This window comes from Microcaecilia unicolor, chromosome 3 (assembly GCF_901765095.1).
Source record: "Microcaecilia unicolor chromosome 3, aMicUni1.1, whole genome shotgun sequence".
Lineage (NCBI taxonomy): Eukaryota > Metazoa > Chordata > Amphibia > Gymnophiona > Siphonopidae > Microcaecilia > Microcaecilia unicolor.
The window spans coordinates 379,929,297-379,956,454 of NC_044033.1; the positions used below are offsets into that span (position 1 = coordinate 379,929,297).

Sequence of the window (27,158 nt, forward strand, 5' to 3'; positions counted from 1 at the left end):
TTACCTGGTCCTGTTTTCCTTACGACCAATGCACAAAAAGGTGGCCAAAATGACCAGATGACCACTGGAGAGAATCGGGGATGACCTCCCCCTTACTTCCCCAGTGGTCACTAACCCCCTCCCACCCTCAAAAAACATCTTTCAAAGTATGTCGTGCCAGCCTCAGATATCATACTCAGGTCCATCACAGAAGTATGCAGGTACCTGCAGCAGTTTTACTGGGTGCAGTGCACTTCAGGCAGGTGGACCCAGGCCCACCCCCCTCCCTACCTGTTACGTTTGTGGAGGAAGCGGCGAGCCCTCCAAAACCCACCACAAACCCACTGTACCCACATCTATGTGTCCCACTTCACCCATAAGGGCTATGGTAGTGGTGTACAGTTGTGGGTAGTGAGTTGTTTTTTTTTTTGGGGGGGGGGGGCTCAGCACACAAGGTAAGGCAGCTATGTTCCTGGGGGCATTTTATGAAGTCCACTGCAGTGCCCCCTAGGATGCCCACTTGGTGTCCTGGCATGTCAGGGGGACCAGTGCACTACAAATGCTGGCTCCTCCTATGACCAAAGGGCTTGCATTTGGTTGTTTCTGAGATGGGCATCCTTGGTTTCCATTATTGCCGAAAATCAGAAACGACCAAGTCTAGGGACGACCAAAATTTCAAGATTTGGGCATCCCCGACCGTATTATCAAAATGAAAGATGGACGTCCATCTTGTTTCAATAATACAGGTTTCCCCGCCCCTCCATCGGGACAATTTGTGAGGACGTCCTCAACAAAACTTGGGCGTCCCTTTCGATTATGCCCCTCTATGTCACTTATACATGCCTTTACTGAATTACACTCAGTAGTTTGCTACCATTTGCACGTATAAGTGCCAGTTTTCTATACTGTGCAAGTGGCTCATAACTGTGAGTGCCCTGTTACAGAATTACACCTTTAGTGCTGTGCTTGAACAAGTTCTGCTTGGGAGAGCAGAGTAGAAGGGGAATTTTGGGCTGCATAAAATGTGTGTGTGTATGCTTGCAGGATGGAGTAGTGTTTGCAGATCACAGTGTTGTGCTTGAAAGCTTATTGCGTGCATGTGGGTCAGCAAAGGAGTGCTTGGCTGCCTTATGAACACTCAGAGATTGAGGCAGAGAATAATCAGTTAGTTGCAGTTGGGAGGGAATCAACTGAACTGAGACCTACCATCGGGCTTTTCTGATATGACAGAATGCTTGATAAAAGTAAGAAATTATTATTTTAAAGAATTTGTTAGAACATAAGAGGGTAGGACGTGTGATGGAAATTCGTGCAGAGGGTTGATGTAGTTCTCAGAGGCTGGTTTACTGAGGAGTTGAAGTTGCTCAGAGCAAGCTCCGAACAAGTGGTTGACTGACAGAGAGTAACCTATAGCCTTACTAAAAGAAATGTAACCTACTGATTATTTATGCCCTGAGTGCAGAGTGCTGTTGGAACATCCCTAAAGCACCGTTCTCTGTCTTGCGTTTAGATTTATCTAGGCCTACAATGTCATGTAATAAATATCTTTTTTATTTGACTGTGGAATGATTATTTGCTTTCCTATTACACAGTGGATTTCCTTTCTTGATTTTAAGGTTTATTTACTTATAAAATGCCTTGACCTTTTATTAGAAAAGGCAGTATATCAAATTTTGAATAAACAAACACTATCCCTATAAAGGAGATGGGGCGACGACCCACATTCTCTGGATCATTTCCAGATTTATGGAGTAAAGTAACTCCTGTCATTCTCATTGTTTGAAGAGGAGATAAAGCCAAAGCATTAAAAAGTATAACTAAGAGCTCTTAAGCTGTTCTGCAAATGCCTTATAGAATTTAACAATGAACCCATCCATACCAGGTGCCTTGCCTGTTGGCAACGGTTTTATGGCCCAGAGGACTTCCAGATCTGTGTGGGGTACAAATGAGATAATAAATAAATAATGGGCCTCTTTAATAACCTTAGATCATCTACTGTTAAATTACCCTTTGGCCTCTCCACAACATATGCCACAATTTCCTCTTCCAAGGCTAAGGGATCTCTGCCTGATGTTAAACCTCATAGTACTGAGTAAAGCACCTCTGCATTAGTTGGTCAGTCCACTTCAAGGTTCCTCCAGGGTCACAATTTTTTAAAATAGCATTTCTGGTCTTTAATTTCTGAAATCAAATTGCTAATAACTTACTGGACTTGTTTTGAAATTCAAAATTATGTTTTAATTTTTCAAGTTGAAACGGAGTATCTTGCAATTCCTACATTTTTAGATCTTCCCACTTTTCCAACTTGCCTATCACCCCTTTTGAGCTTGTCACACATTTATGTCGAGTCTACAATTGACTAATTTGAGCTCTAAGCTGGCTTTCTAATTTCCATAGCCCTTTTTCCACCCCCTCCCCACTGCACTACAGCCTTTAAACAGTCCCAAAGAACTCCAGGAGACTGTTCTCTTGTTCTCATTATCCTCTTAGTACTGCTCTCTATATTGCTTAATTTGCTCCTGAATTGTTGGTCAGTCACGAGGATCTCATTAAGGAGCCAATACTTAAATCGCTAACATGTAATTTTCCTTCCCCAGTCCATCCCAACTGGAGGATGATTAGAGAAAGAAATGGTGTCAATGACCACATTCCTTAACCCAGCCAAAGCTTACACATCCACCAACCACAAATCAAGCCTGAAGTTTTTTTTTTTTAATCCATTTTATATTACATTCATGTCCATTACATAAATGAGAGAAAAAAAGAAAAAATGTCCATAATTATTAAAACAATAGTTAAGGATAATTATTATATAGTTAGTCCACATTAAATGATCCAAGAACAGGTACTTAAGTTAACTAATTCAAGGCTGAGATGGACTCCCATCTCAACCAACAGATATTTAAACACTAAAAATAATAAGAGAGGGACAAGAACTCAAGATCGAGCAGCCGATTAGCTTCCATCAAGGATAATGAACACATTACTCCTTACTAACAATAAATTCTTTAAGCTTGCCAGATTCAAAAAATATATAATGAATAGATTCAATGGAAATATGACATTTACATGGAAATTTAAGTATGAAGGTCCCCCCCTAATTGTAGGACCCTCGCTTTTAATGCTAGGAACTCTTTCCTTCTTCTCTGGGTCTCTCAAGAGAGATCTGGAAACACCTGAATTTTAGAACCTAGAAAGGGTGTAGAGATATGACCAAAAAAAAGCCTGAATATATTGTTTCGGTCCAGTTCCAAAGCAAACGAAACCAGCAATGTCGTCCTTTCCGTGATAGTTTCCAAAGAACTTTCCAAAAACTGTGTAAGATTTAAATCAGGATGGGGAGATTGTAAATTACCATGTCCAGCCTCAGAAATGTAAAGAACTCTAGTCAATGGGGGAAAAGCTTCCAGGGGAACACCCAGAATTTTTGTAAAGTATTTTTTCAACATTTCCTTGGCCGGAATCAACAGTGATTTGGGGAAATTTAAGAATCAAAGATTATTTCTCCTCAATTGGTTTTCCATATAATCAATCCTCTTTTTTTTTTATAATATTATCTCTAGTAATTGCTAATAGCAAAGCTTTGTTGGAATTTACCTTGGATTCAAGGGAGTCCCATCTTGGATGTCTGCTGAGAAACCTTACCAGAAAGTTCAATCTGTTCTTGGGACAATTTCCCCACTTCTTTTTGAAATGATTCTACCACTTTTAGCAACGTGCTGTTCATATCTTGAATCGCCTCCCAAATGGACAACCGTCGGTCTCAATAACTCCCAAACACAAACGGAGGGCTTGTCCTGGCTTCGCTCAAGATGGAAAACACCAGGCATCAACCCCGCTTGTGATGATGGTTGAAGCGGGGACGAGGTAGCTAACGGGTCTCCACCTCCAACTGCAGGGGCTACACTTCCGGAAGCCCCTGCATGTTGACTCTCTGTAGCCACCAGTTCCCCTCCGGGTCTCGGGAGCATTGTCATCGGAGGGGGACTAAGAGTCACTCCCTCTATGCTGGGGTCCGAGATCTCCGTTGGACCCCTCGAAGCTCCATCCTGAGTCCTCCGTGATAGCAGACCTGATTCCTCCAGCATCGTCTGCCGGGTGGTAAGCGAATTTACCCGACCCGTGGAGCAGGGTACACCGGGTTTTCCCTTTCTCTTCCTCATTGCCAAACGGGGAAGATTTCCACACGCGACTCTGCGGCAGAAAATCAGGAGCTCCCATTCAAACGTCCCTCTCAGTCGCCATCTTGGATCTAATAAAGGACCAAGCCTAAAGTAAGTTTTATGTACTGAAGAATAGCAAGACCCTATCTAAGGGATACCTCCATCTCCATACATCCTATAAAGTAAAACGTTTCATGAGCTGCTATAGTTTCTCAATACCTTTTTTCTCCAAATCTGCTTCCTACCAGTATGAGGGTTAGGTACTACATTAAAATCACCACCCATAATCAAAGTGCCTGCTGCGATATTAAGAAGCACATCATGAAGATGATCAAAGAATTCTGCCTGACCAGTGTTGGGTGCATAGATAGTTCCTAATATATACTGGCATCCCTGTATCAATACTTTCATAAACAAATATCTGCCTTAATCTTTCACTAACTCCTGTACTTCCAAGTTTAATTAAAGTTTGATATACTGCTCAATTAGTAACCTAAGTGGTTTACAATACATCATAAATAATTAAAAGGAAAAGAAGATAAGGAAAGGAAAGGAAATTAAATAATGATAGGAAAGAGAGAGATACAGGAATAAGCAAACAGAGATGCTGAGAGTCCCCAATCCCCCCCATCCATGAGGCCAATAAGCAAGAAGCCACAGTCGGGAAAGGGGAGATCATAGCCCATAACTTTCTCTAAAGCATAGAGTCTTCAGGTCCACCTTAAACTTCATCAAGAGCTGCTCCAGGTGAAGAGGCAAAGGAAGACTATTCCAGAGTGAAGGGTTGGTCATGCTAAATATCTAGGCCCTAATGGTAATAAGACCAATTACACGAGAGGAGGGAACAAGGTGATTCTGCTGGGATGAACGTGGAGGGGCATAATCGAACGGCGACGGCCAAATAGATGGCCGGCCATCTATGCGGGCGAAGCCGGCCATCTTTTCCTTCGATAATACGGTTGGCACCGGCTATCTCAACATTTAGGTCAAATGTTGAGATCGCTGGGTTTAGAGATGGCCGGCTTCTGTTTTTGGCCATAATGGAAACCGGGCCCGGCCATCTAAAACCCGGCGAAATGCAAGCCTTTTGGTCGTGGGAGGAGCCAGCATTTGTAGTGCACTGGTCCCCCTGACAAGCCAGGACACCAACCGGGCACCCTAGGGGGCATTGCAGTGGCCTTCAAAAATTGCTCCCAGGTGTATACCTCCCTTTCCTTGTTTGCTGAGCCCCCCCAAATCCCCACCAAAACCCACTCCCCACAACTGTATACCACTACGTTAGCCCTAAGGGGTGAAGGGGGGCACCTACATGTGGGTACAGTGGGTTTTGGGGGGGGGTTTGGAGGGCTCAACATATACCACCACAAGTGTAACAGGTAGGGAGGGGATGGGCCTGGGTCCTGTGAAGGAGAGGACCTGGGGGTGGATGAGATGGAAGTGAAGGGGGAAGATGTGAGGAGGCTCAAGAGCAGAAGAAGGTCGAACAGAGCCTTGCCTCCATTCCAGCCACAGAGAGCGAGAGGCGAAGTAGTAATGCCCCCTAGGAAAGGGTGGAGGGAGAAGGACTACATTACCCATCATTCCCCGAGAGAGAGCAGAGAAAGGTTAGTGACCCCTGTAAAATGGAGGAGAGGCAGAGACTACATTTCCCAGCAACCCCGGGGCAAACACTGGTACAGAGATTATCTTCCCCAGCAGGCCAGAGGGGAGAGCTCTAACAAGGCAGGGGAGGGTCACCTGGAGGGTAATCAAGTAAAAGAGGAACAGCTGCCCAGGGAGGAGGAGAATGAGCCTATGGACTGGCAAGAAGCTGGGGAGAAGGAAAAGGAAGGAGGCCTTGAGGAACCCATGGACCTTTCTGCCTGGGCTCACTCCTTGGGAAACAAAGTGAAGAACCAAGTGAACTCTTGGTATAGCAGCTGGGCTGGAAGGGGGAAAGAGAAAAGGTCATGCGGGAGGAGAGTCAGTGAAGTAATAGAGTGACCCAGAAAGGGGGGAATCTTTTCCTCTTTCCCAAAAGAGTTCAGGCTGTGTTCCTTGAAGAGACTGTGTGTCTGAACTGAGTGCTAAGGCACTAAGCACTGTGGATTTTGAACTGTTGGGAAAACAAACCTTCTTTTGTGTGGGGGAGGGGAAAGTAAGCTACAGTCTGTGCTTCCCTTTTGTGGGCCGAGGCCCAAAGAACTTTGAGGTTTTTGAACTGTTGCAGAAACCCAAGCATGGGGCCAAGCTACCTGGGTTCCTTTTGGTTGTGAAGTTGGACTACAGGTGAAGCTATCTTTGGGGACTGTTAAATTGGCTCCAACTGTTTTTTTTCTTGAAGCAGCAGAGAGCTGCACTGTTTTTTTTCTCCTGCTAAGCCTGGCCCCTGTGAGTAAAACAGGAGCAGTCTGTTTGGAGGGTTGCAGGATTTCTGTTGGATGTATTGGACTGTGAATCCCTGACAATAAAAAAGGAGTGGTGATTTTTACCTTTTTGGAGTTTGATTCCTTTGAGCCCTGCCCTGTGAACTGCAGCGAGCCAGGAGGCTGAGCGGCCAGGGTGGAGGCAAGATCCCGAAGACCCTCGGGCGGAGGGAAGGATCTTTCACAAGTGGTGGCAGTGGTGGGATCCAAAGCGGACGTCCACGCAGAAGGCAGACGGACCCAAGGGGAGCCCGAAGCCCGTCGAAGGGGCCAACGCTGAGAGCAGCGCAGACTCGTCTCTGCTTCCGGTAAGCATATACGGGAGCAGGGGTGGAGTGGAGGTAAGAAAGGAGTGGCTAGCGGGGACCAGGTGTCACGGTGCCGCACTTGGAGAGTTTTTTTTTTGTTGTGCCCTCTTTGTAGGTGACGGCAGCAGCACCCACGATGGATCCTAAGGAGGTTTTCGCCTGGATGACCCTGCAATTCCAAAAGCAGCAGGAATTGGCGGAAAAGATGATGGGGGATTCCCTGGCGGCGAATCGAGCCCAGCAACAGCCGGTACTGGACATGTTCCAGGAGTTTCTGCAGAGGGAAGCACACGCCCAGGGAGCCGTGAGTGGGACAAGAGACCGGGACTTTACAAGTATGGTAGGACCTTATCCTATGAACTGGCTCACCTGGGGTAAACTATCAGAGGAGGACAATATAGATGACTTTTTGTGTGCTTTTGAGAGGGTAGCGGTGGCCGCTAAGTGGCCTCAAGAACAATGGGCCATTCGCCTAGCCCCCCTCTCTATCAGGAGAGGCCCTCGCGGCTTTCCGTGGACTATCGCCCCTAGATGCTGGGGATTACCACAGGGTGAAAGAGGCCATCAGGGATAGGTATGGGCTTAGTGCTCAGGCCTATCGTAGGCAATTTAGGGCCCTAGCTTGGGGGAAAGGGGAGTCTCCCAAGGGCCTAGCCACGAAATTGATGGACCTAGCAATGAAGTGGCTAGAGCCGGAGGGACGTACCGTTGAAGGTATCTTACAGTAAATAGTGCTAGAACAATTCCTGCCAGCCTTACCCGAGGGGGTAAGGGTATTGGTGGTACGGAGGGGATGTGCTACCTTAGAGGAAGCGGTGGGGAGCCTAGAGTGCTGTTTAGAAGCCCAACACTGGTGTAAAGGTGGGGAAAGACCAGGGGGGAGTGGCAGTTCGTGTCAGCCCTCCCGAGACCCGGGTTCTTCCGTGCCCAACCCAAAAAAGGGAGGTCCAGGGGAAGCCCCAGAGGTGTCCAGGTCTAAAGGCCCGCCTCCTCAGGGAAGGGACATTAAGGGGGCAGGGCTGTCCAAAGAGCGCATCTGCTATCAGTGTGGAGGAAGGGGGCATTTCCAAAGCCAGTGTCCTGGGCGAGCGGGCTGGATCTCACGGGTCTCTCCCAGTGCCCAATCTAGTTATACCCAGGAGGAAGAGGTGGAGGGCTTCCCAGTGAAGGCTCTGTTGGACTCCGGGGCGGATCAGTCAATGATGTCGAGAGGCCTGTGGGAAAAGGTAAGGGATACCAGAGGGCCTGACAGGGGAACTTATGACGGGCAGGTGGTGATCCAGTGTATCCATGGGGCCAGCACTCCATACAGGTTGCACCGGGTCAGCATTAGGGGTCCCACGGGGAAGATAAAGTTCGCCATAGCGGTTTTGCCCAGATTGCCCCAAGAGTTGATTTTGGCCAGGGATTGGCCTCCATTCGCAGATTGTATAGAGAACTAGTAAAAAAGGCCCGTTTCCGAAACCAATGAAACGGGCGCTAGCATGTGGCTTTTTGTGTGTGTGTGTGTGTGTATGTGTCACGGAGTTATTTTGTGTGTGTATGTGTGTGAGGGTGCGGTGTGTGTGCAGGTTGTTGATGTGTGTCTTTTTTTTGTTTTGTTTTTTGCTTGGGGGTTGGGGGATGTGCTATGCTGTGCTGGCAAAGTGGGTTGGATTGGTGTGTGGCTTTGAGGGTGTGTTTCTGTTGTATTGTGTGTGTGTGGTTTTGTCTGTCAAGGAGGTTTGTGGAGGGGGGTCTTTCTGTTGTTGAAATGTAAATGTGGTTGTAGGGGGGTCAGCCTTTGCTGAGTGTTTTTTTTTCCAGGTTTTTTTTTTTTGTGTTGTGCTGAGGCAGCAGTGTTGTTTTAGATGGGCGGAAGGTAGAGGAGCACGTTCTTTGTCTGTCGGTATTTTTTGGCCATTTCAGGGCTGCTGTAGGGGAATGCTGGAAGAGAAATGTGCTGTTGGAAGCAGCGCCATCTTTTTCCATTGGGCTGGGGTTCTGGGCATCCTGGAGGTGGGTGACGGCTTGCCTGAGGACGGGGATGGTTGTTTTAAGTTGGCGGAAGGGAGAAGAGCACGGTCTCGGGCCGTCGGGGGGTGATCCGGTATGTTTGGTCCATTTCAGGCCGGCTGCAGGGGAATGCTGGAACATTTATGCGCTGCAGGAATCAGCGCCGTCTTTTTCCGGGTGCTCGGGGAATCCCCGAGGTGGGAGACAGCTTGCCTGAGGCTGGGGATGGTTGGGCACGTCCTTGGCCGCTTCGGCAAAAGGGGAAGAGGAAGAGGGTGGGGAGTTACCTGCAGCCGCCTGAGAAACCATGTATTCTTTTTTTGTTTTGTATTATTAGTTTGCATTTCTGTTGAAGAAAGAGTGGATGCCTTTCGAATGATGGAGGTGGTGCGTCGGTGTGCGGTTGTTTCGTTAGTTTGACAGCCAGTCTCCAGCGATTCTTAGGCAGGGAAGGAGTACTCCTCCCCCTTCCTTGGTCGCTGTTTGCTGCTGGCTGGATCGCGGGAAATCCTTCCAGCTGGGCCGCAGCTTGTCCTGTTCGCCCACGTCCCAGATGGTGACGGGCACGTTGTTTTCTGACTCCTCCGACTCCATGTCAAGCGATCCCAAATATAGGCCCTCTGGCACTCTTCAGTACTGGCATTAGGCATTTAAAAATTTCTCCCCCCCCCCTCCCCCTCCCCCCCCGGTCTATTTTTGCACATACCCACAGCAGGAATATTCTTCTCTCGTTCCAGCGGTGGATCTGTGCTCTCCATGCTGCACAGATAATGAGCCATTCTTCTGTGGAATGCTCCTCCCTTATTGTCACGTAGTTTCCTCTGATTGGTCCGTCTTACGTTGCCTAGTGTTGCCTGGGAACGGTGTTGTAATGGTCCTTTGTGTTTCAGAATGTTGAAGGTGTTTTCTCTGATTGGTCCGTTTTGCGAGGGCGGGGCAGAGAGACATGGTCAGTGTTGTGGCTTCACCACCATGAATCCATGAACCCTTCAGGGAGTGACTGAGTGACTTCAGAACGTTGTCTTCAGAATGTTGAGGGTGAGTTTTATTATAGTAGAAAAGAGGGTTATGGTGACCACTTGGGCGCAGGCCTGAGAGCGCCAGGCATCGGAGCCTAATCTTGACCAAATTTTCCCTTTTCAGGGGGAGGTGGTGGGTGAACCCGGGAAGACTCGCAAGGCGAGGGCAGACAGAAGGGCGGAGAAAAGGGAACAGAGAGAGGCCTTTGACCAAGGTGAGACGGAAGCTTATATACCCCAAGAAGTAGGCCGCCTCAAAGAGCAGTTCCCCCATTTCCCTAGGGAGCAGGAGTCGGACCCTACTCTAGAATATGCTTGGGAAAGTGCCCGTAGGGAGGAGGGTAGCCAGGGCCCAAGATTTATAGTAGAAGAAGGGGTGCTGTATAGGGTGAGGCCCACCAGGGAGAATCCCGAAGGAGGGAAGCAATTGGTGGTACCCCGAGCGTTTAGGTCCCTAGTAATTCGCCTGGCTCACGATCAGCCCCTGGGAGGGCATAAAGGGACACAAGCCACATTGGTGCAGGTAATGGAGAGATTCTATTGGCCCAGAGTGTACAAGGAGGTGGAAGGGTATTGTAAGTCCTGTCCAAATTGCCAGAAGGTGGCTGATCGCCTTCCCTCCCGAGCTCCCTTGGGTCCTTTGCCGCGAATGGGTCAGCCCATAGCACGTACGGCTATGGACATAATCGGCCCCGTTACTAAGTCAAAAAGGGACCACAAGTATGTACTGATAGTGATGGATGTTGCGACACAATTCCCTTGGGCCATTCCCCTAAGGAATATATCGGCTAGGGTGATAGCGGCTGAAATAATTAAACTTTTTTGTGAGGTGGGGTTTCCCCGGGAGGTGATAACAGATCGGGCCTCTAACTTTATGTCCCAAACATTACAGCGGGTGTGGGAGGCATTTCGAATACAGCATGTGAGAACTTCAACCTACCATCCTCAAGCAAAGGGGATGGTTGAGAGGTTTAACTGAACCCTTAAGGGGATGCTGAAGAAAGGGCTGGGAACTGAGTTAGAGAACTGGGATCAGTTGCTCCCCTTTGTGCTGTATGCCTGCCGGGAATCCGTTCAGTCCTCCTTGGGGGTGGCGCCATTTGAGCTCTTGTTTGGGAGACCACCAAGGGGGATCCTACATATCCTGAAGGAACAGGGGGTGGCCCCCGAAACTGAGGAAGAATCAGTAGGATCCTTCCTGCAAGATTTGAGAGGAAGGCTCGAACGAGTAAGGGACTCTTCTCAAGAGCAGCTTAGGCGGAAGCCTTGGAGGGAAAGGAAAGGGTTTCAGGCTGTGGCCAAAGAGGAGGCAGAGGAGGACCTGGGACCCCAGATAGATGAGATTTTCAAGCCCGGGATACTGGACATTAATGCCCAGCTGAGTTGGGCCCAGAGAAGGGAGATGCAAAAACTCCTGAAGGAGTTTAGGGATGTTCTCACGCCCTGTCCTGGGCAAACGCACCTGTTGCAACATGACATTGTAACAGAGGAGGGGAAGGTGGTTAGGCAGAGGCCTTATAGGCTGTTCCCCCAGAAGAGGCAGGAGGTCATGAGGCAGGTTCACGAGATGCTAGGATTTGGGGTGATCGAGGAGTCTAATAGCCCCTGGTCAAGTCCGGTGGTGCTGGTGCCTAAACCAGATGGGTCATGGCGGTTCTGCATAGATTTTCGTCAGCTAAACACCATTGCGCAGACCGATGCCTACCCCATGCCCCACATTGATGAATTATTAGATAGGCTGGGAACGGCCCAGTTTCTCACCACGTTGGACTTGACCAAAGGGTATTGGCAAATCCCCCTGTCAGAGGAGGCCCGTCCTAAGACGGCCTTCAGTACACCCCAGGGGCTATACCAGTTTAAGCGGTTGCCTTTTGGGTTGAACTCGGCGTCAGCTAGCTGCCAACGCCTTCTGGATAGGGTGCTACGGCCACATCAAGACTATGCTGCGGCCTACATGGACGATGTGATCATTCATAGCAGGGATTGGCCTACTCACGTGGCCCGGGTCCGAGCGGTGCTTAGTTCCTTTAGCGAGGCGGGGCTAACCCTTAATCCCGAAAAGTGCCACTTTGCTCAGCGGAGGGTAAAATACCTAGGTTATATGGTGGGGCAGGGCGAAGTGAGGCCGCTTATTGACAAGGTCCAGAGTGTCCAGGAGTGTCCCTGGCCTAACACGAAGAAACAATTAAGGGGGTTCTTAGGGCTCCTTGGGTATTATCGCCGGTTTATTCCCCATTTCTCTACCCTATCGGCACCTCTTACTGACATGCTGAAGGGAAAGAAGCCCAATCAATTAAGGTAAAATTATGTATCATACCTGATAATTTTCTTTCCATTAATCATAGCTGATCAATCCATAGACTGGTGGGTTGTGTCCATCTACCAGCAGGTGGAGATAGAGAGCAAAGCTTTTGCCTCCCTATATGTGGTCATGTGCTGCCAGAAACTCCTCAGTATGTCGATATCAAAGCTCCATCCGCAGGACTCAGCACTTAGAGAATTACACCCACAAAGGGACACTCTGCCCAGCTCACCACCGCCGAAACGGGGGAGGGGAATTAACCCAGCTCATCCCCACACAAGTGGGGGAGGGGAATCCGTCCAGCTCATCCCCGCGGAGCGCCGGCAGAATTTATGTCTCAATCCAGCCCCGTAAAACGGAGGGGAGAGGAATGCAGCAGCTCACTGTAACACAAACTCGTCTCAACTCTTGAAGAATCCAATTGAAAAAACTTGAACACGAAGTCCTCCTCAACAGGAACTGAAGACTAAACTTGAACCTGAAATGCAACCAGAATATAAACAGTACAGATATCTGGGAGGGGCTATGGATTGATCAGCTATGATTAATGGAAAGAAAATTATCAGGTATGATACATAATTTTACCTTCCATATCATCATGCTGATCAATCCATAGACTGGTGGGATGTACCGAAGCAGTACTCACCCAGGGCGGGACATTGAAATCCCTGACCGCAACACTGAAGCTCCAAACCGGGCCTCCGCCCGAGCAGCCACAGCCAAGCGGTAATGCTTGGAGAAGGTATGGGCCGATGCCCAAGTTGCCGCCTTGCATATCTCTTCCAAGGAGACGGACCCGGCCTCTGCCATCGAGGCCGCCTGAGCTCTAGTGGAGTGAGCCTTCAGCTGGATAGGCGGCACCTTCCCCGCGGTCACATAAACCGCTGCAATGGCTTCCTTGACCCATCTTGCCACTGTAGGCTTAGCAGCCTGCAGACCCTTACGAGGACCTGCAAACAGGACAAACAGATGATCCGATTTCCGGAAATCATTGGTCACTTCCAAGTATCTGAAGATGACTCGTCGCACATCCAGATATTTGAGAGCAGAGTATTCCTCTGGGTAGTCCTCCCTACGAAAGGAAGGGAGACAGAGCTGCTGATTCACATGGAAGCGAGAAACAATCTTGGGCAGGAAGGAAGGCACTGTGCGAATAGTCACTCCTGCCTCTGTGAACTGCAGAAAAGGCTCTCGACATGAGAGTGCCTGGAGCTCGGAAACTCTTCTGGCTGAAGTGATAGCCACCAAAAAGACTGCTTTCAATGTCAGGTCTTTCAGAGATGACCTCGACAAGGCTCTTAGCACCAGGTTGAGATTCCACGCAGGCACCACTGAGTGCAGAGGAGGGCGCAGGTGATTAACTCCCTTGAGAAAACGTACCACATCTGGCTGCGAAGCCAGGGAAGCACCCTTCAGGCGGCCCCTGAAGCAAGCCAAAGCCGCCACCTGGACTTTAAGGGAACTGAGCGACAGGCCCTTCTCCAGAACTTCTTGCAGGAACGCCAGCACTGAAGAAATTGGAGCAGTGAAGGGAGAAAGTGAGCCTGCTTCACACCACGCTGCAAAGGTACGCCAAACCCTGGCGTAAGCAGTAGAAGTAGAGCGCTTCCTCGCTCTCAGCATAGTGGCGATGACCTTGTCTGAGAAGCCCTTCTTCCTCAGACGCTGCCGCTCAATAGCCAGGCCATAAGACCAAAGGGGGAGGGAACCTCCATCACCACGGACCCTGATGCAACAGGCCCTGCTCCACTGGCAGCCGCAGAGGGTCGTCCACTGATAGCCTTATCAAGTCCGCATACCAGGGACGTCTGGGCCAGTCCGGACCCACCAGGATTATTCGGCCCGGATGCTTTGCCACCCGGTCTAGTACCCTGCCCAACATGGGCCAGGGCGGGAACACATAGAGAAGCTCCTGTGTCGGCCACTGTTGGAGAAGAGCATCTACTCCCAGAGATCGAGGGTCCCGTCCTCTGCTGAAAAAGCGCGGCACTTGGCAATTGGCCGATGACGCCATCAGATCTAGGCTCGGCTGGCCCCAGCGCTTCGAAGAACGCCTGAGCCAATAACTGCCACTCTCCGGGATCCAAGGTATGGCGACTGAGAAAGTCCGCCTTGACATTCATGACTCCGGCAATGTGGGCCGCTGACAGCTGTTCCAGGTTCGCTTCCGCCCACTGGCATAGATTCATGGCTTCCTTGGCTAGAGGGGCGCTCTTGGTACCTCCCTGGCGGTTGACATAGGCCACAGCCGTGGCATTGTCCGACAGGACCCGTACTGGCTTCAACGCCAGTACCGGGAGGAACTCCAAAAGCGCCAACCGAATGGCTCTGAGTTCCAGGAGGTTGATAGACCACTTTGCCTCTGCAGAAGACCAGAGCCCCTGCGCTGTCCTTCCCAAGCAGTGGGCTCCCCAGCCCGTCAAAGAGGCGTCCGTCGTGACGACAATCCACTCCGGGGTCACAAGAGGCATCCCTGCAGACAACTTGTCTGTCTTCAGCCACCAGCTCAGCGCCTTGCGCACTGCTGGGTCCAAGGGAAGGCGCACAGCATAATCCTCCGACACCGGAGTCCAGCGCTGCAGCAGAGAGAGTTGTAGTGGTCTCATATGAGCCCTGGCCCAGGGCACTACTTCCATCGTGGCCGTCATAGAGCCCAACAGCTGCACATAGTCCCAAGCCCGAAGAGGAGAGGCTACTAGGAACTGGTCCACCTGAGCCTGAAGTTTGACAATCCGATTGTCCGGCAGGAACACTCTGCCCACTTGGGTGTCGAATCGAACTCCCAGATACTCCAGGGACTGAGTCGGGCGCAGCTGGCTTTTCTCCCAGTTGATGATCCACCCCAGGGAGCTCAAAAGAGCAATCACCCGGTCCACAGCTTTGCCGCACTCTGCATAAGAGGGGGCTCGGATCAACCAGTCGTCCAGATAAGGATGGACTTGTACTCCTTCCTTTCGCAGGAAGGCCGCGATGACCACCATTACTTTGGAGAAGGTCCGCGGAGCAGTAGCCAACCCGAACGGGAGGGCTCTGAACTGGAAGTGTCGGCCCAGGACTGCAAAACGCAGAAAGCGTTGATGAGGAGGCCAGATGGGAATATGCAAGTACGCTTCCTTGATGTCCAAGGATGCCAGGAACTCCCCTGCCTTCACTGCCGCTATAACAGAGCGGAGAGTCTCCATGCGAAAGTGCCGAACTTTCAAGGCCCGATTGACCCCTTTGAGGTCGAGGATAGGCCGGACAGAACCTCCTTTCTTTGGTACAACAAAGTAAATGGAGTAACGTCCCTTGCCAAGCTGATTTTCTGGCACCGGAACGACCGCACCCAGGCGGATCAGATTGTCCAAGGTCTGCTGCACTGCCACAGCTTTGACCGGAGACTTGCAGGGAGAGAGTACAAACCCGTCTCTTAAGGGTCGGCAGAACTCTAGCTTGTAGCCGTCTCTGATGACTTCCAGCACCCAAGCGTCTGAAGTTACCCTGGTCCACTCGCCCAGAAATGAGGACAGGCGTCCTCCAATCTGCACTGGGCCATGGACCAGGACCCCGTCATTGGGTACGAGGCCCTGGGGGAGGACCGGAGGGCGCACCTCCGGGACGGTGGTCTCTGCGAAAGGAATGCTGCTTGGGGGAGAAGTTCCTCTTGAAGGAAGAGGGGGCAGAGGAGCCCGACTTGCCCGGGCGGTACCGAAGGACCTGAAACCGTCCTCTGGAGATACCGGGGCGAGCACTGGCCCGAGCCCTGACCTCTGGTAACCTCTTGCCCTTAGACGTGCTGAGATCGGTCACAATTTTGTTCAGCTCGACCCCAAAGAGCAGCTTGCCTTTAAAAGGCAACTTAGCCAGGCGGGACTTAGAGGCGTGGTCCGCAGACCAATGTTTCAGCCAAAGCCACCGCCGCGCAGAGACTGTCTGAGCCATACCTTTAGCCGAGGCTCTCAAGACATCATACAGTAAGTCTGCCAAATAAGCCAAGCCCGATTCCAGGGCTGGCCAATCAGCCCTCAAGGAAGGATCCGAGGGGGAAGCCCGCTGCACAATCGTCAGGCATGCCCTGGCCACATAGAGCCGCACACTGAGGCCTGCAAACTTAAGGCAGCCGCCTCGAAGGACGACCTTAAGGCCGCCTCCAATCTTCTGTCTTGGGCGTCCTTTAGGGCCGTGCCACCTTCCACCGGCAACGCCGTTTTCTTAGTCACCGCAGTGACTAAAGAATCCACGGTAGGCCAAAGAAAGGCCTCCCATTCACTTTCAGGCAAAGGATAGAGGCGGGACATAGCCCTAGCCACTTTGAGGCTCGCTTCCAAGACATCCCATTGAGCCGAAATTAAGGTGTGCATAGCATTATGCACGTGGAATGTTCTAGGCGGGCGCTTCGTCCCCAGCATAATGGCGGAGCCAACAGGGGCTGAGGGAGAGACGTCCTCCGGAGAGGAAATCTTCAAAATGCTCATGGCCTGCACTAACAGGTTGGGCAAATCCTCTGAGCGAAAGATCCGCGCTGCAGAGGGGTCATCCGCTCCATCCGAGCGGGAATCCGTCTCCTCCAAGGAATCCCCAAAGGACCGTTAGGAGAACTCAGATACGCTGCCCTCATCTACATCAGAGGAAACAGAGTCCTCTAAGGCCTGGGAATCCACCCGAGGGCGTTTACTTCAGGGGGCCTCAACCCCTTTATCAGACAAGGGAGAAGGGGCAGCGTTTTGCATAAGGAAGGCCTGATGCAGCAGCAGCAAAATAAACTCGGGGGAGAAACCCCCCAGACTGTGCACTTCAGCAGCCTGGGCCACAGCCCTAGACGCACCCTCAACCGGCGCTCGCAAGAGCGGGGGAGAAACATGCTGTGCATCCAAGATGGCATCCGGCGCGACACTCCGCGAAGGAGCCGCGCGGGAAGAACGGCGCTTAATTTTAGCCGCTTTTTTGCCGTCGCCCAAATCAAGGGCAGCCATGGCATTAACTTCTCCCAGCTCAAGGGCGGCCCAAGAAGAAGCCGTCCGAGCAGAGTGGCCGGCCAAGATGGCGGAGGCGAGCAGCGGGGGATGGGCGTTTATGGCGGGAAAAACCGCCGCACCGGAGGAAGACCCGGGACACTGACCGGCCTCCAAACTGACACCCAACAAGGGCGAATCAGACTTTAAGACCCCCGCATCCCCGCTAGAAGCGCACACGCGGTCCGGGGAGCGATTCTTCGCGCCCTCCGACGCCATAGGCCACGTGGAGATCGATCGGGGAACCCCCTGCCCGCTATAAAAAGGTAAAAATTACCTGCTTCTCGCTCCGAGCTGCAACGACCTGGTGTCCCAGTGAGTAGCTGCAATAAACGTTTAAATAAACGTTGAAATAAACGCCCTTAAGGACGTTCAAAATTTTTTTTTTTTTTTAACGGAGCCAGCGGGAGGGGGGAGAAAAGGAGGGACCTGGCGCCACCAGGTTTGCACTTGCTCAAGAAGAGCTCTCAACCCCAGGTACTCAACAAAACCTAAAAATTAGGCTTGGAGACCTAGCCAGAGCTGCTGCTGTGTGTGACCACCACCTGCTGAGATAGAGAACATACTGAGGAGTTTCCGGCAGCACATGACCACATATAGGGAGGCAAAAGCTTTGCTCTCTATCTCCACCTGCTGGTAGATGGACACAACCCACCAGTCTATGGATTGATCAGCATGATGATATGGAAAGTGGGAGGTTGAGGGGGCCCGGGCAGTAGAAACCCTGAGGAAGGCACTTTGTCAAGAACCCGTATTAAAAGCGATAGATTTTGAGAAAAGCTTTATCCTGCAGACTGACGCTTCAGGGGTCGGGCTGGGCGCAGTGTTGTCCCAGGAGAATGAGGGAGAAGAGCATCCAGTGCTGTATTTGAGTAGGAAGCTCTTCCCCCATGAAATCCACTACTCCACAATTGAAAAGGAGTGTTTGGCCATTAGATGGGCAGTCCAGGCCTGTCAGGTATATTTGGAGAGGAGAGAGTTTAAGCTGGTCACAGATCATGCCCCCCTCAAATGGCTCAATCAAATGAAGAACAACAATGCTCGCCTCATGCGGTGGTATCTGGCTCTGCAGCCGTTCCGATATTCGGTGGAGCATCGGCCGGGCAGTGCCCTGAACCATGTCGATGCTCTATCCCGAATCGGAGAGGAGGATCCAGAGCCTAGGGTTCAGGAGAGGGGCAGTCTCTTAAGGGGGGGGGGGGGTATGTGAAGGAGAGGACCTGGGGGTGGATGAGATGGAAGTGGAGGGGAAGAAGTGAGGAGGCTCAAGAGCAGAAGAAGGTCAAACAGAGCCTTGCCTCCATTCCAGCCACAGAGAGCGAGAGGCGAAGTAGTAATGCCCCCTAGGAAAGGGTGGAGGGAGAAGGACTACATTACCCATCATTCCCCGAGAGAGAGCAGAGAAAGGTTAGTGACCCCTGTAAAATGGAGGAGAGGCAGAGACTACATTTCCCAGCAACCCCGGGGCAAACACTGGTACAGAGATTATCTTCCCCAGTAGGCCAGAGGGGAGAGCTCTAACAAGGCAGGGGAGGGTCACCTGGAGGGTAATCAAGTAAAAGAGGAACAGCTGCCCAGGGAGGAGGAGAATGAGCCTATGGACTGGCAAGAAGCTGGGGAGAAGGAAAAGGAAGGAGGCCTTGAGGAACCCATGGACCTTTCTGCCTGGGCTCACTCCTTGGGAAACAAAGTGAAGAACCAAGTGAACTCTTGGTATAGCAGCTGGGCTGGAAGGGGGAAAGAGAAAAGGTCATGCGGGAGGAGGGTCAGTGAAGTAATAGAGTGACCCAGAAAGGGGGGAATCTTTTCCTCTTTCCCAAAAGAGTTCAGGCTGTGTTCCTTGAAGAGACTGTGTGTCTGAACTGAGTGCTAAGGCACTAAGCACTGTGGATTTTGAACTGTTGGGAAAACAAACCTTCTTTTGTGTGGGGGAGGGGAAAGTAAGCTACAGTCTGTGCTTCCCTTTTGTGGGCTGAGGCCCAAAGAACTTTGAGGTTTTTGAACTGTTGCAGAAACCCAAGCATGGGGCCAAGCTACCTGGGTTCCTTTTGGTTGTGAAGTTGGACTACAGGGGAAGCTATCTTTGGGGACTGTTAAATTGGCTCCAACTGTTTTTTTTCTTGAAGCAGCAGAGAGCTGCACTGTTTTTTTTCTCCTGCTACGCCTGGCCCCTGTGAGTAAAACAGGAGCAGTCTGTTTGGAGGGTTGCAGGATTTCTGTTGGACGTATTGGACTGTGAATCCCTGACAATAAAAAAGGAGTGGTGATTTTTACTTTTTTGGAGTTTGATTCCTTTGAGCCCTGCCCTGTGAACTGCAGTGAGCCAGGAGGCTAAGCGGCCAGGGTGGAGGCAAGATCCCGAAGACCCTCGGGCGGAGGGAAGGATCTTTCACAGTCCACCTGCCTGAAGTGCACTGCACCCACTAAAACTGCTCCAGGGACCTGCATACTGCTGTCATGGAACTAGGTAAGACATTTGAGGCTGGCATAGAGGCTGGCAAAAAAATGTTTTTTTAATTTTTTTCTGTGGGAGGGGGTTGGTGACCACTGGGGGAGTACAGGAAGGTCATACCTGATTCCCTCTGGTGGTCATCTGGTCACTTGGGGCACTTTTTTGATACTTGGTCCTAAAAATAAATGGACCAAGTGCAGCCGGTGAAATGCTCGTCTGAGCCGGCCATCTTTTTTCCATTATGGGGTGAAGCCGGCCATCTCGTAACCACGCCCCTTCCCAGCCTTCTGTATCCTACCTTGAAGTTTGCCCGGCTCCGCAACGGAAAGCAGTTGGCACCGGCCAAAATCGGTTTTCCATTATACCGATTTGGCCAGGTTCAGGAGATCACCGGCCATCTCCCGATTTGTGTCGGAAGATGGCCGGCGATCTCATTCGAAAATAAGCTGGATAATGACTTAGAAGGTATACAAGGGACAAGAAGTTGTGACAGAGAGAGCGGAGTACCAAAGTGGGTGATAATTCAAATCCTTAGAAAAGAGAATTCCCACACTATTTGAAGAACAACCTTAAACAACTTTTTATGCCTGCTTCCAGGGTGAGTTAAGTCCTCGCATATTAGAAGTTGCAAATCTAATTATCTCCCTTGATCCCAAATTATCCACCAGATAAACCTCTCACATATACCAACACCCACCACATATATGGCACACACCCACTGCCCATCTTTAATCTGAAGTGAGGCACCCACCCTCCTAGCAATCTTTCCAACTCTTCTCCTTCCCCTTCCATCACCCACTTGTATTTAACATCCCTGCAAGATGGGTAATGTAGTTGTAAAAAGGTGCGTGCTGTTGAGATGGCATTTCTAGGTGGGAGATCTATTAGAGAAATCATGCATTCTGGAGCTGCGAAGTCACTCTGTTTTCCATCAATTTTGTAATTAGGGGAATAGAGGCAATTGGACGATAGTTGGTAATATCGTTTGCAGGTTTTTTGGAGTTCTTAGGTATTAGTGTTAGTAATATATTACCATGACTAGTGGGGAAGGAGCCTTGTTGTAGTAGGAAATTTAAGTGAGTGGTAAGATCATCAATGAAACACATTGGAGTGCTTTTCAGAAGGTAGTTGTGACAAAAAATGTATACCAATACCAAATTGGGTTCATGAACGATGTGCACCGAATATTAAAAATGAATAGACTTAAAACATAGTGTAACAAGTATATCGGCATGAACTGTGTATGTCTGGGGGAGAAACAGAAGGTTGCATGACTTAAAGGAAACCTTACCGCAATATAAAAAGTGTATACCCAGGACAAATGCCATGTCATAGTAGTGCACATAAAAGAGTGAATAATAAACATGAATTATCGTGTTACAAATGTATCAGTGTGAACTGTGTATATCTAGGAGTGAAACGGAAGATTGTATGACAAAAAAGAAACCAGACCGCAATAAGAAAGTGGTCTAAACCCAGGATAAATGCCATATCATAGTAGTGCACCTAACAAATGGAAAACAAGTGGTAACAGTGCGTGAAGCTGTATAATAAGAGGGGGACATTAAAGGACTAACATATATAAAATACTATCTTTTGGCAGGAAAAGGACAAACTGCCAAATTATGACTCGCTGTATGGAGATAAAAAACACCAATGGTCTCCTAACACTGATGAAGACTAGGGCTCAGGTAAAATGGCCACATCTTTTCAAGTCATTAGAGTCATATCAGTGACCTACTCTCAGCTGAATGGAGGCACCCAGTCCAGGTCCCAAAAGGATTAGAGGCCCTCATTCTGGAGGTGCTTCGAAGGTATCAATGAACTTGATACTTTGATGCTCTCGAAGCCATACCTCAAGGAATGTCAATGCTAATGCTTCCTGGCCTCTGCCCAGTGCATTTTCATCTGAGTCCCTCCACACCAATGAGGACGATGCATGTTCTCAGTAAATATTCTGAAAACCTTACTGGCTGGATTTGCTCCCGCCTAGTTAACCCGCTGAGCTGGCCGGATGCCTATATTCAGAGACACTTAACTAGACAGTGCTATTGAATACTGCCACTAAATGGCCATTGAGAACCAGGCTAAATTAGGGGTGGACTGGGAGCAACTACTTAAGTGGTTAGTGCCAATATTCAGTCTGCTAACCAGCTAAGTAAGCTGATAAAGTTAGGACAGCAAAAAGGCTGTCCTAGCTATATCCACTGAGTTAACAAGGTACCGGTCGGAATATCAGCTGATGCCCAGTTAGCTTCCATGTTGCCTCATTAACCTGGATATTTAATGCCAGAGACTGGGAATTGCCCTGGCACTGAATATGCGGGGTTAATTCAGCCTGCAGTTTTAACAGTTTACAAGCCACTTAAGCTGCACGCTAAATATTGAGCCTATAACATTTTTCATGTTTTAATGTTTTAACTTGTTCGATATTTTTCTTTTAAGTCATGGGGAAATTATTATATGTAATGACAAATGTCTGGCTTACTCTGTTCTTGGCGTGTATATGAGACATACTATTTGGATAAATCTCACAAGTGGGTGAAAATCATGGCAAGAACACATTCTCACCCAGAACAAAGCTTGTTGATCACACAGGAGAAAAGGAGTAGCCTAGTGGTTAGTGCAGTGGACTTTGATCCTGGGGAACTGAGTTCGATTCCCATTGCTGCTCCTTGTGACTCTGGGCAAGTCACTTAACCCTCCATTGCCCCAGGTACAAAATAAATATCTGAATATATGTAAACTGCTTTGAATGTAGTTGCAAAAACCTCAGAAAGGCGGTATATCAAGTCCCATTTCCCTTCCCTTATTTGATACATACAAAAGTAAATTGCAAACGTCTATATGATACATTGTAAAAACTGAAGCTTTGAATAACAGCTTAAGTTTGTTTGAAAGTACTTACATCTTAATTTGTCCAGTAATTTTCCACCACACATGGTTGCTAACATAGCTTTAACTGAAAATACTGTCAACTTCCCATGGCCTTCACTGTAAAAACAAATTATATTATGGATAATTTTTCTTAGGAATTACAAGGAAAACAAAAAGTATACTTAAAGATGATTAATAAAGCAAAAAAACTGCATAAATCTCCCTTTCTGTTTTAACTGTTTAGCACTTAATACAAAGTTTAATGCAAAAAGCTGCTTATAGGTCAAGTTTAACTCAGAATAGCTATAACAGCCTTACAGTTCTTTCACAGCCTACGTCAGAAAAGCAAGCCTATTTATTTTTTTAGCACTTGGGACAGATCAGTGGTGGAGAGTAGATGTGTTCTACACTAATCAGCGCAGCTACATTGCCGCACACTAACCAATTAGCATGTGAACCTTTACCACCTACAATATAGGTGTAATTAAGTGCTCACGCACTAATGAAAAAATTAGTGCATAGCCATTAATGCCGGAAATAGAAAATCAATTTACCCACATGGTAAAAAATGGCCAGAGTGCAAGGGAAAGACCACAGCAACATAGTAAATGTCAGCAGATAAAGTTAGCTGCATGCTTCATCCAGTCTGTCCAAGAAAGTGGCCAAAGCTGAATCTGGCAATCTGCACAGGTTCCACTTCTTTCTAAGCACTGGTATACTTAATCTCCATCTCTCCCTGCCAATTTTATGACAAAGACTATAGAGGTCTGCCCGGCATCAGTCCTACTTCCCAAATTACTGAAGTTGCCATCCAAGCCCTCCCCAGCCTTGATGCTGATCTGTTTTTTGCCATTTAAGGGATCCAGACCATAGAAGTCTGCCCAGCACTGGTCTTACTTCCCAAACTCTTGAATCACAATTCAATATTCCAGTGATCATAACCAATTGGACAAAGCCTTGTTGGTATAGCCTTACTATAAACCATGTTTCTTCTCCTAACCAGCTTAGTCACTTGACCCAATTTAATCTCTCTGAACAGAACTATTCACCTTCACACAAATCTGGTTCTTTTCATACAAAAGCCAAATTGAGAGGTCCCCACCCCTCCCCACTCTGCTCAATCAATATCAATTACAACAACACTCCCCCAACATCCTTCCTATCTATCCTGGTAGGATATACCAATGCCAGATCCACTGTAAACAAAACAGCCTTAATCAGAGATTGGATAGAGGAAGATCTTGGTCTTGCCTTAATATCTGAAACCTGCTCGATTTATGTCCTCCTGGGTACAAAATCCTTCACCTGACAAGACCAGCAAAAAGAGGTGGTGGAATCGCCATCATCACAAATTCTTTTTTAAAATCAAACATTTCTTATCTCAACTTTCCTAATCTTGAAATTATCACTTGTAAAATTAATGATGACTCTCTACATAACTCCATTTGTCTTAATCTATTTTACCGTCCACCAGGCAGCTGGTCATCTACTGAATCTGTTTTCTCCGAATTCATATCTAACTTATGTATTAAATATGACAAATGTACTGCATGTGGGGGATAGTAACTTACATTTGTAAAATACAAACAATGCCAATACAAAAAGTATCAATGACTTCCTGTCATCGTTGCAATTCACCCATAACTGCACCACTTCATCTCATTCTAAAGGTCACTTATTGGATCTGTTGGCTTATAGATTTATCAATCTAGATAATCACTTTATTGATAATGTCTCTTTGGTCTCCAGTACCATGGTCAGATCACAAAAAAAAAATCAACTTTTACTCTAAACTGGAAGGAAATGACAAAAATGAGTTCAATTCCTGTAGATTCTTTAGCCTTTACTTCGAGAGGTAAAATTGATCCCTCAAGGTTCTGATCCATCTTGAAGGGCCCTGATGGTCTAGTGGCTTCTTCAGGGGCAGGAAAAAACCCCACTCTTTCCTGCCTGCTGCCACTACTCTGCCCAGCGCTGTCTTTTCAAAATGGTTCCAGAGACTTCCCGCAGTAGTCTCGCAAGTCTCGGCAGCCATTTTTAAAACACAGTGATGCTGGGAAGAACAGCAACAGCGGCCATTAGACCACCAGGAGGCATATTTTCAAAGCACTTTGGGAGGCTAAGTTCCATAGGTTTCTATGGAACTTTGGGAGGCTAAGTGCTTTGAAAATATGCCTCCAGGGCTCCTTAATATAAGACAAGTTGTTATGAATCTTAACTCAGTTTCTATTACCCTTTATACTGAATCAGCAAACCTACATGATGTTCAATGGCCAATAGATCTTGGTTTTACTTCCTAGCTCACTCTCTTGAGGCAGTAAAATCATTTCTATTGAAATATTCCTTCTCCCATTGGTCCCTGGATGCTTGTCCGAGTTACCTTTTAAAGGAAGCCACAAGCACATTTATTAATCTCTTTAAATCTAATATTTCCTTCATGCTAAACCAAGGTTGCTTCCCAAAGAATAAAGGTTCAATCATACTAACTCCTATTCCTAAAAATTCATCTGCATCAATCAATGATGTCACTAATTATAGAGTAGAAGCATCCATCTCCCCTACTAACTAAAGTCATGGATGGGATAGTTGCAGCCCAGTTTATGGAATATCTCTCGTCTTTTTCACTCCCACACAAATCCTAATCAGGATTTAGGCCCTATAACAGCACCGAAATGTCTTCACCAATTTAGGAGCCCTTTTATTAAGCTGCATAGGCATCTATGCGCTCCCAAAGCATGCCAAAATGGTTACCGCCCAGCTACCGCGTGGCTCTTGGGGTAAATTCAATTTTGGTGCACGTCCAATAAGCGCATCCGAAAAATAATTTTTATTTTTGGACGCCCACCAAGTGGCATTTGACGCACATAGATCATTACCACACAGTTCCGCGTGAAACTTTACCACTAGGTCAATGGCTGGTGGTAAGGTCTCAGATCCAAAATGGACGCGCACCAATTTTGATTTTGCCACACGTACATTTTCAGCAAAAATTTTAAAAGGCCTTTTTTTTGCAAGCACGCACTGAAAAATAGACCTGTGTGCGCCTTTTTCAGTGCACCTTAGTAAAAGGACCCCTTAATTTCCAACTTCAAAAAAGAAATTAGCTTTGGTAAAAAATTAATCCGAATGCAATTTGATATTGTCAAGTGCATTCTACGTGGTGGACCATGACAAACTACTAAATATATTAGATCACTTTAGATGAAATGGGAATGTCCTTCAGTGGTTTCATGGTTTTCTTAAGTTCAGATCTTACCAAGTAAAGATGGCTGATTCTTTCTCTCCTCCGTGGTTCTCTGATAGAAGGGTGCCCCAGGGCTCCCACTCCCCCATTCTATTCAATGTAAACATGTCACCTTTGGGTAGCAAGCTTGAATCTGCAGGATTTAATACCTTCATATATGCAGATGATATCGTTATATACTTATTTAGTAAAAATGCATATCAAATTTTGATCCAAATCAAATCTGGACTCAACCTTATGGAATCTTGGGCATCTGAGTTCAAATTTTAACTTAACAGGGATAAAACCAAGTTCCTGATCATTACCAATCCATTTGATTCTACTCCTTTCAATTCACTTACTATTAATCAAATATCATATCTCATTAAATCCACACTAAAGATTCTAGGTGGAACTATTGATCAGCAGTTTACATTTGAGCAACATGCAAACAAGATCACCACCAAATCATTCTCGACCCTCTGGAAGCTTAAATGTATCAGGCCTTACTTCCCATCTGGTATCCTCAGACTCCTTGTTCAATCCTTAGTTCTCTCCCAGATGGATAACTCTAATGCTATTTATTCAGGTTGCAAGACTTCAAACTGCTCAAAATACAGCTGCCCAATATATTTATAAAGTTCCATATTTTGAAAGATTCTCCCCTCTGCTAATCAGATTGAATTGGCTCCTTATTAAAGCTAGAGTTTTAAGATATGTACCTTTATCTTTCAAATAATATACAGACTAGATCCAGATTATATGCACCATCTAATTGAACTATCTTCACGTAATGCCTTCCTTGAAGCCAGAGATAACCTCAGACTTCACCTGCTGAATTTTAAAAATGTCTGGTACGGGGGCGTGTCAAGATGGCGCCGAGAGCGGAGGTTTGGTGAGCAGCTCCAGCCTAGCCTCGGAAACTTTTTTCTTTTTCCTTAATCAAAATGCCTCACTCAAAGCGGAAAGGGGTCGTCCGGATAGTTCCCACACCTACCGGTACGTCCACGCCGACGAGGCCAGGATTGGAGCGCTTCTTCCCTGCTCTCTCTCGAGGAATTAGCGGGCCGGAGTCCATTGCGGGAGGAGCCGGTGAAGCGGCCACCTCGCTGGAAACAGAAACATCATTATCCCCCCCCCCCCCCGCCGAACTCTATGATTCCTCCGTGCCCTGCGCACACAGCGAGTCGAGAGGGAAACCCATCGTATGCCGGAAAGGCAGACGCTGGAGGACCTAGTGGGATTTCCGACCCTGTGGAATTAATAGCAGCAGCGGGGAAAGAACCGGAGGTTAGCCTAGGTCAGATTTGGCTGAAGTTGTTGGATATGGACAAAACCTTGCAGCAGTCCTCCACAGAGGTAAAAACTTTGAATGTTACTGTACAAGAATTGAAGGACTCCATAGAAGTTGTAAAACAAGATTTTTCCTCTAAGATAGAGACTT

The 27,158-nt window shown here is 48.2% G+C and overlaps 1 protein-coding gene across 2 annotated transcripts in view; it reads right to left on the reverse strand.

Moving 5' to 3' along the window:
- The window catches only part of DTNB (dystrobrevin beta), a 425,808-nt gene that overhangs the window by 351,113 nt on the left and 47,537 nt on the right, over positions 1-27,158 (reverse strand). For both annotated transcript variants that reach the window (XR_003941631.1, XM_030198634.1), the window contains exon 5: positions 22,523-22,608. Coding sequence is in view for 1 of the 2 variants with exons in the window: in XM_030198634.1 (XP_030054494.1) it covers positions 22,523-22,608 (86 nt within the window). In the remaining variant the exon portion in view is untranslated. The remainder of the gene's footprint in view (positions 1-22,522; positions 22,609-27,158) is intronic.